At 43.5% G+C, this 19,317-nt stretch overlaps 2 protein-coding genes across 3 annotated transcripts in view; both read right to left on the bottom strand.

Moving 5' to 3' along the window:
- metrnlb (meteorin like, glial cell differentiation regulator b) lies at positions 1-5,763 on the bottom strand. The gene is made up of 5 exons (XM_084077600.1): positions 5,458-5,763; positions 3,424-3,607; positions 2,789-3,014; positions 1,653-1,712; positions 1-1,536 (listed from the first exon to the last, which is right to left on the bottom strand). The coding sequence occupies exons 1-5, from the start codon at positions 5,550-5,552 to the stop codon at positions 1,193-1,195; spliced, it is 909 nt and encodes a 302-aa protein (XP_083933726.1). The 5' UTR covers positions 5,553-5,763; the 3' UTR covers positions 1-1,192.
- Positions 5,764-11,740: 5,977 nt separating this feature from the next.
- b3gntl1 (UDP-GlcNAc:betaGal beta-1,3-N-acetylglucosaminyltransferase-like 1) overlaps positions 11,741-19,317 on the bottom strand; it is a 19,169-nt gene continuing 11,592 nt past the window's right edge. For both annotated transcript variants that reach the window (XM_084076558.1, XM_084076559.1), the window contains 5 exons: positions 19,166-19,290; positions 16,020-16,155; positions 15,800-15,868; positions 14,110-14,184; positions 11,741-12,352 (listed from right to left, as the gene is read on the bottom strand). In XM_084076558.1, the coding sequence (XP_083932684.1) occupies positions 12,272-12,352; positions 14,110-14,184; positions 15,800-15,868; positions 16,020-16,155; positions 19,166-19,290 (486 nt within the window). In that variant the 3' untranslated portion in view covers positions 11,741-12,271. The remainder of the gene's footprint in view (positions 12,353-14,109; positions 14,185-15,799; positions 15,869-16,019; positions 16,156-19,165; positions 19,291-19,317) is intronic.

Below are 19,317 nucleotides of genomic sequence, written 5' to 3'. Positions count from 1 at the left end.
TGTACAATCTCGTTTTCGAGGGGGTCCCAATGTCGGGTCCAGGGACCACCAGGGCAATGGACCCTTTCTGGTCTGTAAATCACCACCCACCATCCCTCCCCACAAGTCACAAGGCCGAACATACAGACACAACTACAATCATACACAGTGTACAGATTTTACTCCATTTGTACACTCTCTGCGTTAAATAAACACTGAGGATTTTACAGTGTAGGTTGGGGTCACAGGGATAAAAAAAATTCAGTATCAAATGGTGGAGAGAAAGAATCACAATGATAGCTTTTTATTTTATTTTGCAAATACAAATTCTTTACAACTCATTGGTCTCAGGGAGCTGCCAACAAACACACACACACACACCCACACACACACACACACACACACACACACACACACACACACACACACACACACACACACACACACACACACACTCACACACTCTCACACTCACAAAGACTCACAGAGCTGCATACTGTACACTTCTGTCAGAAGGTAAGACTTTTAACTGTACATAAAGCTTTTTACAAAGCAAACTTTCATTTCAAGAATGAACACACACACACACACACACACACACACACACACACACACACACACACACACACACACACACACACACACACACACACACACACACACACACACCAAGCATGTCGCTCATTCTGTCCTTCATGTATTCACTCACACCTTCACTCTCTCATTTCATCACTCACTCTGTCACTGTTCAAACATCAAAGCACAGTTCTTTTGTGACTGGTTAAAGTCTCACATTGGCTTCTAAAACGTTCAAATAGTCCAACAGTCATCTCCGCAGCTAGGCAACGAGAGCTTCAGCCACCTGCGAGCGAGCATGGCCCCCGATGACATCACAAAGAGCCTGGGCAACCAGCAGCTGCTCAAAACTCCACCTCTTTAACCCATCGTGTCTATCTGATAGGCAATCTGTTGGCCAGCCTTTCGATTTTCACCAGTTGCTCTCTGCATAGTCCTCCAAAAGCATAATGTATGCTTTGTCGTTTGCCCGCGAACGGCCGAGAATAGCACCTACAAGCTCACACATCGCGGATGCATTGCGTGAGCTTGTAGGTAAGCTATTCTCTGTCACACGACGAAGTATCAATTGGGCTAAACTCGTTGAGAAATACCCCACGTCATCAAACCCAGCAACGTGATTGGAGGAAAGAACCTCTCAGTCTGTATCCATTTGACACGGGTTGGTTCCTGCGTCCCGTGCCGCGTGGTACAGCCTCAGGAAGTCCTTGTAGCGCGGCGCGCAGCCAAGCCAGGCTTCGCCGAAATGTACAGAGCCCGTTAGCAGGTGTTCGTCTTCTCCGGGGTGCACGCCGCACCGCAGGGGTACGTTGACACGCCCACTCCAGCTCCTCCCTCTAGCCCCACCCCAAGCAAACACCCTGCTCTTCTGACGGAACAACTGACTCAGGGTCACCGCTACGGAGACGTGGTCATGGGTACCTGATGAGGAGGAGGAAACGGAGGAGGATTTGACCACACCTCGGATGACACCACGAGCCGCTGGGGGAAGAAAGAGAAATAGAGGAAATAAAGACAAGAAAGGGGGTATGAGTGAATGAGTACATGTGTGTGTGCGTGCATGCATGCATGGGTCTTTGTGTGTTTCGTGTGTTTACCAAAGTCGCTGGTACACACGGCCATAAGGATCTCTTCATTGGAGCATGGTTTACAGGGAACTGAGGGGGAAACATATGGGACATAGTTTAACCACTTTCATCCTGGCATCCCTATTTTGGGTAATGTTTGCTTATGTTATTATAAGCAAACATTTTGAATATTTTCGCCGTGCTACACCATCATGCGACACCATCTTCAATGATGAAGTGTAAAATAAGGCTCAAGTGGATAACACTAGTTCTCTCATTCTCCCTCTTGAAGCTGTCTGCTCTCCCTAACCCTCTCCTATTCTCCCTCCTTTGCCCGCGCTCTCTTTGCATGTGTGTGCGATTATGAGAGAGAGACAAAGTGAATGAGGACAGCAGGTGTGGGTAGAAAGGTAATCAGAGTATTATCCTTTGACCCTGTCAGCTATAAAAACAGCTGTCAAACAGCCAGACACAGACGCACATCCCCTCTCATTCTCATTACTGAGTGAGCAGACACAACTCTGTTCTCTGCAAGTCTCCAGACCCTCTTTGCTCACACGGGTGGGCTACCCACAATGCCCTGTTCAGGAGGGGCCCTTGATTGACAGCTGAGAGCTGATTGGCTGACCTCTGGGCTTGACCCCCAACGTGACCTTTTGATTGGCCTGCTTGTTTTCATAAGCCTGATGGAGACGAGAGAGAGTGTGGGAGCTTGGGCTGAGGTGTGGCAGAGACACGGGAGGCAGCGTGTGGAGGAGACAGAGACACAAGGGAGAAAGAAGGAACAAAGTACCTCAGACTCTTTCTCCATCAGCCTTGCCCTTACTCCATTTCAATTAACAGAGAGCCTGCACTGCAACATCCTGAGTGTGAATTTACAAGTCCATTTTTACACTCAGAGAAAGGAAAACACTTAGTGTGTGTCATGAGTGTAAGGCTTAATGTGACAAGAGGGGTTAAATAGTGAACTGCGTGTCGCTCTGACTTATCATCTAAAGCCAAACTCAACCACTGCACTGAACATTTTATATAAGTAACACACATTATAATATCCATAGTATTTTGTCCATAAAGAATGCGGTAATGTTCAGATTTAACAGAATAGAAGTTAAAGTTTCATTCTTAAAGTTGTTGATTGATGACTGATGCCACCCTGTCCCTCTTACCTGTACCAGGGTGTAGGTATGGGTACATGTGTGCTCCAGGCCCCTGGCTGGGCACCAGCTCATATTGGAATGCTGTGATCCTTTTGCTGATGTCAGTGTGGGCCACTGCCTCCACAAAGAGCACCACCTCTGCCAGCCTGAAGCAATGCACTGTGCCCAGAGCCTGGTCCTTCTCCTCCAGCAGGAGTCTTAGCTCCCCAGCCTGCTCCAGGTAGACCTGGGCCCCCTAGCAGAGCGACAGTAAGGAGAGGGATGCAGTGAGCGCAGGACAACCTTTTAAAGACTAAAAGTCTTTCAACGTTTTACTTGCAAGGAATTTGCCTGAACATATATATTAAAAAAATATTGTTTGTGTCATGGGTACATCAACATATAACGCAAATGTTACTGTACGCAGCAATAAAGAGATGTCATTTTTATTCAAAACCAGGTTGATTTTTCTGAGCTCTGCAAATAAAGGCTGAATGAGTCATCAATTATATGCATAGTTTTGATGCAAAAATAGCTTGGGAACAAAATGTTGTTGTTTTTTTTTACCCCTTTTCATGAAACTTAAGCAAACCAGATGCCCCTGCTTTTGAGGCCTAGACAGTCATGGCAATGTTAATGTGTTAATATTGAGTTTTGTAACCTACCTGGGAGTCTGTGCGAGGCTTGATACAGGCATGGAGGCTTGGCAAGGCTCCTGATGAGGGCTCTGTGTTGGGTCGTAAGTTGACAATGATAGCCCCTGTGGGGTAGAGCCACTCTAGAGAGCCTTGGGAGCATCGTAGATAGATCTGCTCCACATCTCTACGATGGGACTCATGGCTCAAACCACTGCAGGAAGGAGAAGAGAAGAATGAAGTACAGTAGAGAAAAGGAAGGGGGAAGAGAATGCAGGTGACTGAGGAGAGGACACCAAAGAAGGTTGACTTGATTGAATACTTTATTAGTCAGAAGTGCAAACAGCGAGGTACAGTCAGACATTTAGGCTAAAAGGATAACACAAAAAAGTCCTAGGAATTGTTTCCATTGTGGTCCTATGTATTCAATTCATCAACTTAGCATAAAAATAACATATATATCATCAACAAATATAAAACACTACATGTAAGGAGAAAAGGGGAAAATGTCAGCAGTGAATGTCACCTCCTTTCTATGGGAAATATTGAGTTTGCCTCCCTTTGTGGTCTCCTGATAGATGGATTTTCAGGCCTGTTTTGAAAGTAGCCAGTGATCAAAATATTTTAAGGGGTGGTGTCAGGCATTCCACATTTTATTGGCAGAGTAGTAGAATGAGAATGTTCCCATGTTGTTTGTTCTATAGATGGGTGGTACCAGATCGATGACAGGAGGATGAGAAGGAGTGCACTTAACCACTTAAACCCCAGCATCGATATTGTGGGGAAAGCTTTTGCTGAAAATAGCAGATCGACAAGCTCGGGCTTGTCAATCGGCTATTTTCAGCGAAAGCTTTCCCCACAATAACACAAAACCGAAAGTACACTGGTATTGATTGAGCCCTGAGGGACTCCGGTTACCCATGGGGTTTAGGACGGTGGTTAATTTAACAGATTTTGTTTAACAGAATTGGTCATCTGGTAACATTAGGCATCACATATAGCCTGCATTAACGTTCGGAGAAAATGACACAATTATGTGAAATGTCTAAATGATAAACAGAGAAAACATTTGGGGCCTGGTCTGCATTCACTTTTCAACAAAACTGCTGCAGCTGTCTCTCGGCACAGATAGGGATACACTGAAAGGGCTCTTATCTCGTCAACAACACCGGGAACGGATTATTAAGCTGTTAGAAGTTTGAGCTCGTAAAACTTTACAACACCGAACAAGTGCGAAGTGCAGACCTTCCTATTTTTATGATGTAGGGCTTTTAGAGAGTGATCAAAGGCATCCATATGGCTCTATTTACTCTAGACAAGACGAAGCGGTGGAATTCATACGACCAAGTGGGTGTTTTCTTGCAAGCCTTGGCTATCAATTTTATATTTTTTTTAGCGACAGGGAGGTTTTAATTTAGCAGGCTATAAATTGTGATGTGTTTGGAGGAGGGGGTAGGCTGCAGGCCTGTAGGTTCAGTGTTTCATTGGAGGGTGATTTTGTAAAAAATATGACCGTTTCTTTTTGGAACGAAATTCTTAGTTGGAACCCCCTTTTCACTATCAAACGTGCGCCTGACAGCTTGCCATCTCGCCATGGACAAGAAGAGAGCCTACAAGGCGCATCAATTTAGTTGAACTTATTGCGACGCAAAGAAATCACGTAAAGAAGAGTTTTTAGAATCCACAACTCTGGCTCTAATAAACTCCATCAATGTGTGGTCAAAACTTCTCGCTCTGGTTCCAGCAACGCAGAGAGGAAAATATGGGAGACTGTGTGACCAGAGTCTGGCTATACCTGACTTCATCCTGAATTGCAATGACTAATGGACTCAAGTGTGGTTCAAAGACACCTACAAAAACACCCCAAAAATCTACCATTTCAATTCATTTTCACGCATACACTTTTTTAATCGCCATTCGCCAAATAAATGCTTCGCGTTCGTAAAACCTGGTAGGCCAAAGGACACAAACTGAGTTCCCACACTCTTTCTAGACTTTAAAAAAAGAAAGTCTGTGTGATGTGTAGGCTGTCTTGTTTTGTCATCATCCTCGACCAGACCTTACCTTCCTCTCCAGCTGCACTGGTCGCTGGAGTATTGTGCCACCGCCCGAGAGAAAAACACAGCAGCGATCCAGTGCGCAACCCACGGCCGCAGCATGCTGCTTTTTATTACAATAATCCCCGAGATCGGTCCACTGCCACGCTTCAGTCACACACGTGTGATCACAGCAGATAAGATATCCAGGCTGTTCGAGAGGTTTTGGCTACATGGTCAGTTTAATTGAGACGTAAGAGGCTGTTCCATTATTATTCCAAGTGGATAACGGAGCTGAACGCTAGGAGAGGAGAGGACATCCACACTGCTGCTGCGCGCCTGAACTCTGTACTGCAGACGCCCAGGGCGCGTGCCAGCAGCTGACTCTGCTTTGAGTGACACGCGTGCTCTCAAAACCACGCCCATGCAAGTGCTCGTGTGCGTGTGCGTGTGCGCGCGTGTGTGTGTGTGTGTGTGTGTGTGTGTGTGTGTGTGTGTGTGTGTGTGTGTGTGTGTGTGTGTGTGTGTGTGTGCGTGCGCACGCGCGTGTGTGTGTGTGCAGTGGTGGAAAGTAACTTGCATTGTGAGCTTGTAGATCTGCTACTTTCAAAAGATTTTTATACATCACAAACTTGGGAAATGGGACATACTGCATAATGAGTAGCCTACTTTTACTTTTGGTACTTTAAGTAGGCTATATTTTGAGTATTTCTACATTGTGGTATTGATACTTTTACTTTTAGAAAATGTCAGTTCTTCTTCCACCACTGTGTGTGTGTGTGTGTGTGTGTGTGTGTGTGTGTGTGTGTGTGTGTGTGTGTGTGTGTGTGTGTGTGTGTGTGTGTGTGTGTGTGTGTGTGTGTGTGTGTGAGTGTGAGAGAGAGAGAGAGAGAGAGAGAGAGAGAGAGGTAGAGAGAGATTTTAACTGACATGGATATTCTCGGCTTCATAAACAGATGGATCATATTATCACAGTGAAAATTAGAGCTGCATGTCTGACACTGGCATCCTCTTACACTAAAGTTCCTTCTACATTCAATCAACATTCCGTGTCATGCAGTAGCCACTAGTCCAAATGCTAACAGCTACTTATTTCTGGTCTGACCAGGTGCTGGAGGTGCATAATAAAGAAGGCCTACAGTTGGTCCTATTTGATAGATCTAAGTCAATGTTCCCTCTAATTTTTCATCGGTCTGAGCAAACACTAAAACCCCCTGAGCGGTACTTCAGCAACTACTGAGCAACGTCTGACATGTAGGCCTACACTGGATAAACTGTGGTCACTTTGACACCACCTGTCCAACCCTTAGACAATGACAAATTATATGGCTTAATAATCTAATTACAGACATAATTTCAGTTGGTTTACGTTTAATAAAGTGTACTATGCCAGTTACAAGGGGGGAAAAAAATATTGTTTTTGTATAGCCATTCATACATTGACACATCATGCCTAAAGAAGGTTAGCCATGGCAGGGAAGTGACAGGCTCTATGATGAATAAAAGACCAGCAGAATATGTTGGCCTATGTAGAAGCATATGTGCCAATATACTGTATGTATGCAATGCATGTAAGAATATGATGTGTACATTTGGTTAATTCATATCAAATTGGGGGTCAACATTGAGAATCCCTGTGTTAAACAGTAGAATACAGTTCATTTCCATAAAAAAAACACAACGTAAACATTAACTGTGTATTTGATGCCTTTCCAAGCCAAAGTAACTTCTTTGCGTTTAATTTAACCACATGGCATCCCTTTTTCGGGCACGTGTTTTCCAGAAAATGCCAAGGTTGAAGATTTGTAAGCTTGTAGAGCTGCTGTTTTCACAGTAGTACCATTGTATGAGGATTTATGATAAACCACTAAAACCAGGGCTTTAAAGTAGCCTAAAATCTAATAGGCCTCTCATAGGCTACCATATCACACAGACGACTGTGTGAAAGAAAGTCTAACAAATAGTAAGGACCTGACATAATGCAAAGTCACACGTGTGCTCTAGAAATCCTTCTAGTTCCCGGGTGGTTTTCCCGTGAGAAAACAGTCGGAACGGCAAGCATTACTGACGCGCCACATTCCACCGAACAGCTACAGCAATGGAACGCATCTCGAGAAATACTGATAGACGCTACAATCCTAACCCCCCCCCCCCCCCCCCCTCTCATGCACACACACACGCACACGCCACAACCAACCACACCGCCCCATCTATCTGCTGCATCCTCTCTCTCTCTAACACACACACACACACACACACACACACACACACACATGTTTGTATCACTTTAGCGATATCATTTTAGGACAGGAAATGTACTAATGCCATATTTTTATTTCATTTTGCAAGCTTGGATCAAATATTTTTGGTGCGCAACTTCTAAGTATCAGGCATTTCTCTAACCCCAATCCATAAATTTAAGCTCTAAATGCTTAATCCTAACCCATACCTGAATCTTTTCCTAATTGTAAACCTAAAACACCCCAAATATTGTTTAACCGTATAAACAACAGTCTTTCTTGTTAGGACCAGGACAATTGACCTTACAATGTATTTTTCTCAAATTCTACTATAGTTGTGGGGACATTTCGACCTCTCTCTCTCACACACACACACACACACACACACACGCACACGCACACGCACACACACACACTATATCTAAAGTTGACACCCGACAGCTTACACTATACATTTTCTTTCACCGTATAAAATAAAAGAGCATGCAACATATTCTGTGCAGTTTCAAATTTCATCAGGGTAAAGCAATGGTTCTCAAAGTGGGGTCCAGGGACCCTCAGCAGGGTTCCCTGAGGCCTGTTCCAAATGGACCCTTGCAGGTCTGTAACTCTGAGAGTGCACAAATGGAACGGGACCATTTGGTTCCATTTGTGCACTCTCAGAGTTATGGGGGTCCTAGAAATTTAAAAGTATGAGAACCACTGAATTAGGGTAAAGCACGCCGTAGCTCTATCCCCCCTCCCCTCCCACCACCACCTGAAGTATTCACAGAGCAGCAAACGGCCCTCTGACCTGCTTCCCTTATCCTCGTGCCGTCACCTGCGTCTTCTCAAGCGGCCTGACGGGAGGGAACGTTCCGTCTGTCTGTCCACACACTGGGTTCTAATGGAAACACACACACATTCCTCCCTCCCACTCTCCTTTCAACCTTGGCGACCTTTCTTTCCTTGCTGCTCGTGAGTAGCACACTCCTCTCTTTCTCCCGCTGTCTGTCATTCAGAGACGAGCGAGCGCGTGGGAGCGAGCACGCGCGTGCGCACACACATATACACACACATCATCACTGTTGGAAAATGGGTTTGAAAATGATGAGTGGGAGAGAGGGAATAGAGGAATGGAATGTGTTCCAGGTGAATGCCAGACTTCAGTGACCTCTAAGAGAGACCTTCTCACAAAAACACACCCATGTCTTATCTCTCCGTTATCAGCGGCCACAGCCAGACAACATGCAGTTGTGTGTGTGTGTGTGTGTGTGTGTGTGTGACACTGGGCATGTGTGTTTGAGTGTGACCAGAGAGGGCATGCACGTTCCAGGGTCAGGGTCATTTGTTTTGTGTGTGTGTGTGTGTGTGTGTGTGTGTGTGTGTGTATGTGTTATCAGGCCTAATCCTTGCACAGAGACAGTGAGTGACAGAGTGTAAACACAGACTGAAGCTCTGTTTATTCGCTCTTATATGGATTCTCCATTAAAGCCCACTCACACTTTATCATGAGGGCAGAGGGGTGAGAATGGGTAAAGTTAAGTAAAGAGGGTTTTACAAGGTAGTCAGTACTGAGTTACATTTAAAAGGAAAAAACCTGGGTATTCATTCAATGGTATATTTCCTGTGAACCTCGTTATTTGAGGAGCAATAGCGTAATATGGGAATACAAGTATACATTATTAAAAGCTATGTGGACATTATTGTGTTGAAAGGCATAAACACTTTATAGCTGGAAGCCAAACATGGAAGCATGTGAAACTCAACACTGAAAACAAAACTGCAGTGCATCCAATCTGTAAATACCCACTTTTCATCTTTATCATTATCTTGTTATATTGTAATTGTTAGCACAGTCTGCCGAACATGTCAACCAACATTTTACTGAGGGACAAATACACCTTCTGATAAATATAAATTACAATGGTAGGGCACAAGTTAAAAAACTAAACTAACCACATACACAATGCCAGAGGCTATTATGTGAACGGTTGGTCAGAAAATAGCAACACATAAAAAGTAAGTTATATCATTAGGGAACAAAATACTAATCTTCCACTGAAATTAAGGGGAGTGTATATCCAACAAGAGAAATCCTGAGAAACTATTGAAAGGTCATGTCCCTGAAGACAGAACCTTATCACTTGTGTTTGTCAGTGAGAAAGAGGGGTGAAAGGGTCTTGGTAGAGACTAGGTGCTAAATAGATGGGATAGTTTTCTCAGACACTGGACTGTACTGCAGAACAGGAGGGGCTTACTTGGACCCACTCATCAGAAAGGCAAGGCAAGGCAGTTTTATTTGTATAGCACATTTCAACAACGAGGCAATTCAATGGGCTTTACACAGCCTAAGGTCTTTTTCTGCTCTTACCCTGGCCTTAAGTCAGTCCAAGTGGTTCTTCATAGTATACCACACAGAAAAATCCTCATTACTTTAAAGGAGAATTCCGGTCATTTTAAGTGTTATGTTTGATGTGTGTCAAATCACTTACCAACGTAGGAATGAAAATCGCGTAACTCCACAAAGCCCCCTATCGACCCCCACCGTTGTCATTATAGGAGGATATAGGATAGCCCAAATTCGCCTATTTTAACCAATGCAAAGTCTGTTTTTTTGCTTCTAGTACTCATTGTTGAGTCCCATGATAATGTAACAGGCGCTAAAACTCCCGACAAGCTAACGGCTAATAACAAACGAGCTAACGCTGGGGCTGCTTATCTCTCTGCATGGCAGCCCCAGGTTGCCAGGTCGGGAGAGAAACCAGCAACCAGCATTAGCTCGTTCTGTTATTAGCCGTTAGCTTGTCGGGAGTTTTAGCGCCTGTTACATTATCATGGGACTCAACAATGAGTACTAAAAGCAAAAAAACAGACTTTGCATTGGTTAAAATAGGCGAATTTGGGCTATCCTATATCCTCCTATAATGACAACGGTGGGGGTCGATAGGGGGCTCTGTGGAGTTACGCGATTTTCATTCCTACGTTGGTAAGTGATTTGACACACATCAAACATAACACTTAAAATGACAGGAATTCTCCTTTAAGTGTTTCTGTACACTTCATTCAGTCAAACTCATTCAGGATATGATTTCACATACACACACACACACACACACACACACACACACACACACACACACACACACACACACACACACACACACACACACACACACACACACACACACACACACACACACACACACACACACACACACACACACACGATTTAATCAAAAATAGATATTACTTTGAAACAATACAACATGCAGCAAACCTGTGGTGTGTTTCAGGCAGGATTATATTGTACAGTTGAAATGGTCCCTATCGGAATTGAAGTGTCTTCCAGTGTTTTTCTGTTACTGTTCCACCTCTACAAACTGTGCTGTGGTCAGATTTACAGTAAGGCAAACCGCCTTTCTGATCCCGGAAACACCATGGGGAGATTTGTGGAGAGGTCTGTTTACCTTTGAACGGAGAAACCATGCCCTATTCTGTGTGGTAAAATAAACCCTGTGTGTGTGTGTGTGTGTGTGTGTGTGTGTGTGTGTGTGTGTGTGTGTGTGTGTGTGTGTGTGTGTGTGTGTGTGTGTGTGTGTGTGTGTGTGTGTGTGTGTGTGTGTGTGTGTGTGTGTGTGTGTGTGTGTTTGTTTATGTATCAAAACGGCCTTCTGTAAAATAGACAATTGGTGCTTAGGACCTGTAGAAAGAAAAACAAATGTGTACAGTATGCACTATGACAGTTTATGTGTAAACATTTGATTTCTGCCTGATTGCATCACTCAAAGCTGCTATAAAGCACTGTGATGATTCAGAGGTTAAAAAAGCAACACGCTAATAACATTTTTGCTTCCCATGGCAAACCCAATTTTCACCTTCTGCTTCGGATGGAGTTCAGCTTTCTTGAACTTTCACCAGCCATCAACCAATAGCAAATAAGTGTTTAGCTTGTAAACTTGGCTGTCATTGGGTGCCGTTTTCTTAGTGAGTGCTCATGTATAACCAACATCATCCTTAATTTACCAAGATACGCCACCCCATGCTTCGCCACTCCATTTGGTGAACTCAAGCCAATAGACCAGGTCAGAATGTTTGTAAACAAACGTGTAGTGCGGAAGTTCTGGGTAGAATGTCAATGGATACTTACACAATATAAAATAAAGTGCCCAGAACAGAACAGAAAGTACATTTTGCCAAACTGTGGATATTTAGAACAAAATAATGTATTTATTTATAATAGTCAATAACAATATCATAAGTGTCCTGTTCTTCCAACAAATACGGTTAATGAATAATACTGCTCCAATGCGATGCTGCCGCCGTTATCTACCCGGAAATATTTTTTTGGTTGTGACGTCATGATGATTTGTGAATATTGTGTGCTTCCGCTCTCCTAAAGGGACAGGCACCCACCTCACACAGATACAGGAAATCAATCAAAGATTTGTTTACCATTGTCTTGGACTGAATGGACTATGGACGATTTCCCTGTGAGTCACATTCTGCACTACAGGACAGGTATTTGTCCACGGCATGGGATGGTCATTCGCCTGCATTTGCAATGGTCCATGTGCTAAACCTAGACTAATCCTCCCATCTCCTCTCTGTGTCTCCAGGTAGTCAGTTGAAATGGTAGTAGTCTAGTCCTTCTCTCAGCTGTAGAGAGTTGAGGTTCTCTTCCAGTACTCCTCCTGTCATGTCCTGGAGGACAGTAACCATAAGGAACAGACAGATGTATGATGGCAAATATGATCTATAACATTTGACATCATTTTCATCATCATATCACTATACGAGAAATGATGAGATAACACTATCATATCCCCAGCCTTTATTTTACTTTATAGCAGAAGAGATCATAAGGTTGCACTCATTGATTAGCTGCCATATGTTCCCTAGGGATAATATGGTACATGTAGCTGACCAATCAGTACAAATGATAAATGGTGTGAATTTATTCTGAATGTCTTTAATTCCAGCTGGCATGATTCGATACACAGGGAGTCAAACTATTGCCGGACGTTTGATGGAATGCATTGAAGTCAATGGGAGTTGGGTGGACAAGAAAATGAATAAACACTACTGTGATGATTGTGACCTTTGTAAAATAACCGGTTCAGGAAAATGAAAGAAGAAATATCTATATCTAAAGAGCACAGTATTTTGCAGACTGTGCAGTCAGTTTGGTCTGTCATCGCAAGACTCTCAATTAGTGACAGCCTGACAACCAATTATCGTGATGATAGCCCCATACTGCCCAATCAGAAACGTACTCTGTGCTGTTTAAATGTCAATAAAAGGTATTTAAACAGTGTGCACATCATCACATCAGAAAGTGTGTGATATGGCTTCTTTTATTTTCCTAAACTGATTACCCAACAAAGGTACTGTAACAATCATTAAAAATGTATATTTTTACCCACCCGGCTCTCATTGACTTCAATGTTTTCCATCTAACTTCCGGCTCCAGTTTGCCTCCCAGTGCGTCAATGGTGCATGCTATAGTGTAGAGTAGAAGTCCTTAACTTCTTTAAATAGCCTTGTTTCTAGTGGAGTATAGCTCTATAGAGCTAAAGGTATCAGTTAAGGTGTATTGTGTCTATAGAGCTAAAGGTATGGGTTAATATATTCTGTGTCGATAGAGTTAAAGAAGTACGTTAAATATCAGCTAAACAATCCAGATAAAATGTACAAGGTTCATGTGTTTGCTAATCAGTGGTATGACAATAGGTAGATTCAAGAATGACTGATTGGGTCCAGGTGTGTGTGTGTGTGTGTGTGTGTGTGTGTGTGTGCATGATAGAGACAGAGAGGGAGAATGATTGAGTCCAGGTTTCCTTGTCCTCTGACTGGGTAATTACTGTCCCCAATTCCCATAATTGACCAATTAGGAGCCCCCGTAGGCGGGGTCACTCTACATTTGATGTCTGAATCTTGCTGGGTGATAAATATGCAATTAGCCATTTGTTGCGTGCGGGTGTGCGTGTGTGCATAATGCTGAGTGTTCTGTGTGTCCTATGAGTAAATAAAAAAATGCGGCCACCAGTATAACTTACATAAAACGTTGTGCCAAGGTTTATGTACAATGTCAAGAGTATTGTTGAACAACATAAATATTTAAAACAAAAGGAAACAAAGGTTGCAGGACAAAAGCCAGCGTTGGTACTAGCATCACAGTGTGGTCAAACATCAGGGTGCTGTCTCTGCCCATTTCCTGCTTGCCGCCTGTGTGTGTGTGTGTGTGTGTGTGTGTGTGTGTGTGTGTGTGTGTGTGTGTGTGTGTGTGTGTGTGTGTGTGTGTGTGTGTGTGTGTGTGTGTCTCTGTCTGTCCTGTGCCAGGCACACGCCCTCGATCATTATGTCATTAAATGAGATTACAGACCTGAGGGACATACGGTCAGGAACACATGCACGAGCAAGCACACGCATGTATGCACGCACGAACACACACAACTTACCAGTTTAACGCAGATGATGAAGGGAGGAGAGGCTTTTTTGTAGTGTAGCACTGGGATCTTGGGTTTAGGTCTCTCCTGCAACAAAGGAGGAAGGAGTTAAAGATTGAGAGAGAATGACTGAAAGAGGGAGAGAGAGAGAATGAGTTCAATAGCAATGGACAGAAAGACAAAAAGACAAAAAGACAGAGTGGGGGGATGCAGTCGACAACACGTGCTAGTCACAGCTTCCAGCAGTACACCTCATAATTACCCTCACTCCTAGGTGGGTTTCACAGGAAAGCCCCACTATAAAATGTTTGGTTGACCATTGTGACATTTTAGGCAATTATGAACCATGGTTTTGAAACTACTATCCATGGTTTAACTGTGAGCTGACAGATGGGCTCAATGTGTTTTTACAAGATGAAGAATCAGGGGCAGTTGTGCATACCCCACACAGGGCCTGATGTTTATATGTGCCCCGCTCGACTGGAATCAGTCTGCCACTTCTGAAAGCACAGTTTGAGTAATGTGCACTGCTGGAAAGAGGCGATTCTTAAGCCTGAGTTATACTTAGTTGCGCGCGGGTGCCGCGGACCAAAAATAGCCGATCTACAAGTTCACAATGTCTCTGTTTTGATGAGTATAAATCCTTCTTTATCTTTCTAAGGATGCTGCAAACATTATCTTTGAACTCTGATGTTCAGAAAGAGAGAGAGAACTCAATGTACATATCGTCGGTGTCCAGGACGAACCAGCTAACTCCATTTTCATCTTCTTTTTTTTTCATAAATCAACGCTATTAAAACTGTTAAAACTATGCAGTGTACCTGTTTATCAAACTTAGCACTGATGCTACTGTTATGAAAACAAGTCATTATATTTCTAAAATCTATGAAGTGTTTAATGAGGAGAGCAATGTGACAAGAAGAAAGACGTTCATAGCATTTCTGCCGCGCTAGTTCTACTACCTCTTTGCAGAAGTTATTGTAATATTTAAAGTCCTGTTTATTATTGTAGGCCTATATAATAAGTGTCATGAAGCATCAGGGCATTAATTCACACACTGTTGTGATGCATTGTGAACTTGGAGATCCATTGTTAGCTTTTGGGAATTTCTACCCTTTTGAAACCTCTCCCTCAGCAGCGAGTGGAGCTATTGTTGTTTGGACAGCTACTGTAACTCCACTTCAGCTTGATTTCTGCTCGTCTGAAACTACTAACTCCACTTGCGCTGGGTAAAGTGTTGATTTACCCGCGATTTGGTTAAAGTGTTGATAATATAATGACTCATGCAAGTATCTGACAATATATAAAGTCACTAGCAACTTTGATGAGGCAGTATTGCTTTGTTTTAAAAAATATAAGGTTTTCTTCATTTCCCGAAAAACGTATATTTTGTTTTTTCGTTTCCTGAACAATGAGCGTTTTGGAGTTAGCAGGTTCGCGCTGGACAGCAGAGATATATAGATTAGCAACTAACTCTAGGATTTAGAAAAACAGTCTGTGATGAAATTTCAAAACAGCAAAAAAGAGGAGAAAAAAGTACAGTAAACTGTGATGAAATCCCCAGCTGCCTCAAAACCCCCAAGACATTTATCATAATGTGGCAGTTTTCTCAAAACAAGTTTCCCCTACATCTGACTGATTACAGTAGACTTAATCTACTTATAACAGGCTATACTTCAGAAGTGAGCATAATTATTCTCACCTTGGAATCCTCATAGGTATAGAAGCCTTTCTGAATCCTGTTCTCAGCTACATCACAGAGCGCTTTGACCTGGTAGAAAAATGACAAATGAAGATGAACGCATCTTCTCCATGCTATTTTTCCTGCATTTTTCTAGTTACTGTCGAGGGCAGAAAAAAATGATTTGAAACCCCACACCTAGTTATTGTCATTCATATAATTGGCTACGAGAAGCACGTACCTTCTTCTGATTGGCTTGACTTAGGCATCGATACAGTTTCCGTCCTTGTTTTCCCGCGTTCCATATGGTGAAGCTCTCCCATTGGCTGAGAACTCTCTCCTGTAGGAAGTCTACGCGTAGTTTCCAAATGGTCTCCCTGGAAGCAGAAAGTTATGTTTACAGCCTCTGAAAACACACGTGCAGATAGATACACACCTAAGCATGGCAGCTTAAAGGCGGGGTGCCGTCATTTTCAGTGATCCCCCCCCCCCCAAAACATAATCATAAGGTATAGGGCATCGCAGTTCCCGCCCACTTCCTGGTTCCACTGCAAAATACTCAATGCATTTTTCCCATTGACATTTCCAAAAATATTTATATCAATTAATTTAAGCCTAGAATCAAGCTATCCAGGGTCCTGGTGAATCATGACCATAAAACGTTTGATTCTGTGAAAACACTTTTTTGAAAACGGCAAAACAAAGGGTATTTATTAAATATAGTATATTATATAATTAAATATAAAATAAAATAAATCACAGAAAAAAATGTTTAATGGTCATGATTCACCAGGACCCTGGATGGCTTGATTCTAGGCTTAAATTAATTGATATAAATATTTTTGGAAATGTCAATGGGAAAAATGCATTGAGTATTTTGCAGTGGAACCCGGAAGTGGCCGCAACTGCGATGCCCTATTATGGTTATACTAGGAGGAAGATTCTTTTCAAAAAAGTGTACAGAAAGTGTTAAAATTATTTTTTTATGTGGACACGCCTCCAGTTCATTAAGTATACCTGGTTCTCACCTTAGCACCTCCTCCACCACCCACCTGTCCTAGTCCCTCCTCCTCCTCATGCCCACAGCTGTTGTGTTATGAAAATGAGGGGGAGGGTATAATTTTACTGTGTCATTGAAGTGCTGTTTTTCTATTGGCACGTTTGACCCTCAAGGTTTCAGCCTCCAGGAAGAAACTCAAAATAGTCAGAGAAGACATAAAACACCATAAAAACACCACCAGGGGGCTTAATGAAGTTCTATCAACCTCATAGACACATGAAAAACAGAAAAAGTGCAAAACCATGGCACCACCACTTTGAAGAGGAGATTAGAAACCCTTGTTGTGGTTAAGACTGCATGTTGCATGTCTGAGTGCATGTGGCCAGCTGTGCGCCTGATTTGAACCTCAACTCTGCTTTGACAGCCTTAGGCTAATTCATACTTCGCCGACCATGGAAAAAACGACACAATACTTTTTCAGTCATAAATGTGTTTCTTTTGTAAAAGGACGTAGTCTGTTTATGAAGCCTCAGCTCTGCTTCTTCTTTTCCTCTGAAAAAGCCAACAAAATGCATAACAATCTTAACCACTTAAACCCCATAAACTTTGTTGACCGGAGTCCCCCAGGGGTCTATACTAGGCCGCCTCCTTTTTTCCTTTTATACCAAAAATAGCAGATCTACAAAAATACAAAAGTAGATCGGCTATTTTGGCCGAATGTGCGCCCCCAGCCGAGGGACACGAAGGTTCATGTGGTTATATAACCCACAGTAAAAACATAACTGTTCATATCATATGGCCACACGCACACAAACATACGGTACACAATGTAGTCACAACACAGCTTGTAATCACATGGGCATATTAGCTGGAGGTCTTGTCCTCTGCTTTTCCGATGTGAGAGTCTTGACTACGAGAACAGGGCCTCCTATGACAAACAAACCCTAAGCCGCCACCATCCTAGTGTACGGGTGGTCTTCCACTCTGCTCTACCATTCATTCTGCACACAGGCACAGACTCCAGGGTTCATAACAACACATGTAAACTAGACACCACCGTTTACACACACACACACACACACACACACACACACACACACACACACACACACACACACACACACACACACACACACACACACACACACACACACACACACACACACACACACACACACACACACACACACACACACACACACACACACACACACACACACACAGGAGCCCCTTAGTCTCATAAAGCCCGGCTGATTAAAAGGCAAAACAGAAACAAAACGGATCATATCCTGAAATACTGACCAAGGAATGACTGCGGCACTCATACACTCTTGTGTGCATGGACACACAAGCAGTGGCACGCGCACACACAACAAGCACACGGCTAAGAGATATAGAAAAAGACAATTTGGAGTTGCCCTGCGAGTGTGTGTGTGTGTGTGTGTGTGTGTGTGTGTATGTTTTCATAGACCTGATTACTTGGGTAGGCAGACGGTGTGTGATACGGAGATGACCAGAACGAAGGCAGGGTTAGCTTAAAATAGGCTTCCAGAAATAGATGGAGGCTGGATAAAAAGGTGAGATGATCACTGAAGGATGGCGTCAACAAGGGCAGATATACGAGCAGGGGACAGATGGAGGGAAGGAAGGAAGGAAAGAAGGGAAGGAGGGATAACAGGAAAGACAAGATGAGAGGGAGTGAGGTACAAGGGGAGGGAAGGAAGGAGAGGTCTACTCGTTTGGTGTATTTAGAGATGCAGGCTTTCCGCTGCGAGTGTGTGTGTGTGTGCGTGTGTGTGTGTGTGTGTGTGTGTGTGTGTGTGTGTGTGTGTGTGTGTGTGTGTGTGTGTGTGTGTGTGTGTGTGTGTGTGTGTGTGTGTGTGTGTGTGTGTGTGTGTGTGTGTGTGTGTGTGTGTGTGTGTGTGTGTGTGTGTGTGTGTGTATGTGCGCGCACATGGCCTTCTTGAAGGCGATCCAGCAGTAGGAATGTCAGATCTACACAAATACAACAACCTCTAATGCTGTTATTTCACAATACGATCCAACCCCTTCCCATTAATGTCCAACAGATGCTGAACGTCCCACAGACAGAAGAAGACAATCTCACTTTCATCTGCTGGACGTGGAGAGTGTAGGAGTGTGTATGTGTGGGGAAAAAGGAGGGAGAGAGAGGAAAAAAGAGTGCAAGGTGGTTAAGAGATAAAGAAAAAGACAAATTGGAGTTGCCCTGCGATTGTGTGTGTGTGTGTGTGTGTGTGTGTGTGTGTGTGTGTGTGTGTGTGTGTGTGTGTGTGTGTGTGTGTGTGTGTGTGTGTGTGTGTGTGTGTGTGTGTGTGTGTGTGTGTGTGTGCGTGTGTGTGTGTGTGTATCAGGGTAGGCAGACTTACTCCAGCACAGAGTGTGTAGCAGCCTTCTCATGGTAGCGGTAGACCAGCAGGCATTGGTCGACCCTGGCCACGCCCCCTCCCCGACGAAGACTCTGGTAGAAGAAGAGCAGGTCCTCTGGGACTCCCTGGAAGAGAGATAGAGAAGAAGAGAA

The sequence above is a fragment of the Gymnoscopelus microlampas genome, assembly GCF_963454915.1.
Source record: "Gymnoscopelus microlampas genome assembly, chromosome: 2".
Classification (NCBI taxonomy): Eukaryota; Metazoa; Chordata; class Actinopteri; order Myctophiformes; family Myctophidae; genus Gymnoscopelus; species Gymnoscopelus microlampas.
The sequence above is the reverse complement of the archived record's forward strand: the minus strand, read 5'-3'. Positions and strand labels throughout refer to the sequence as shown.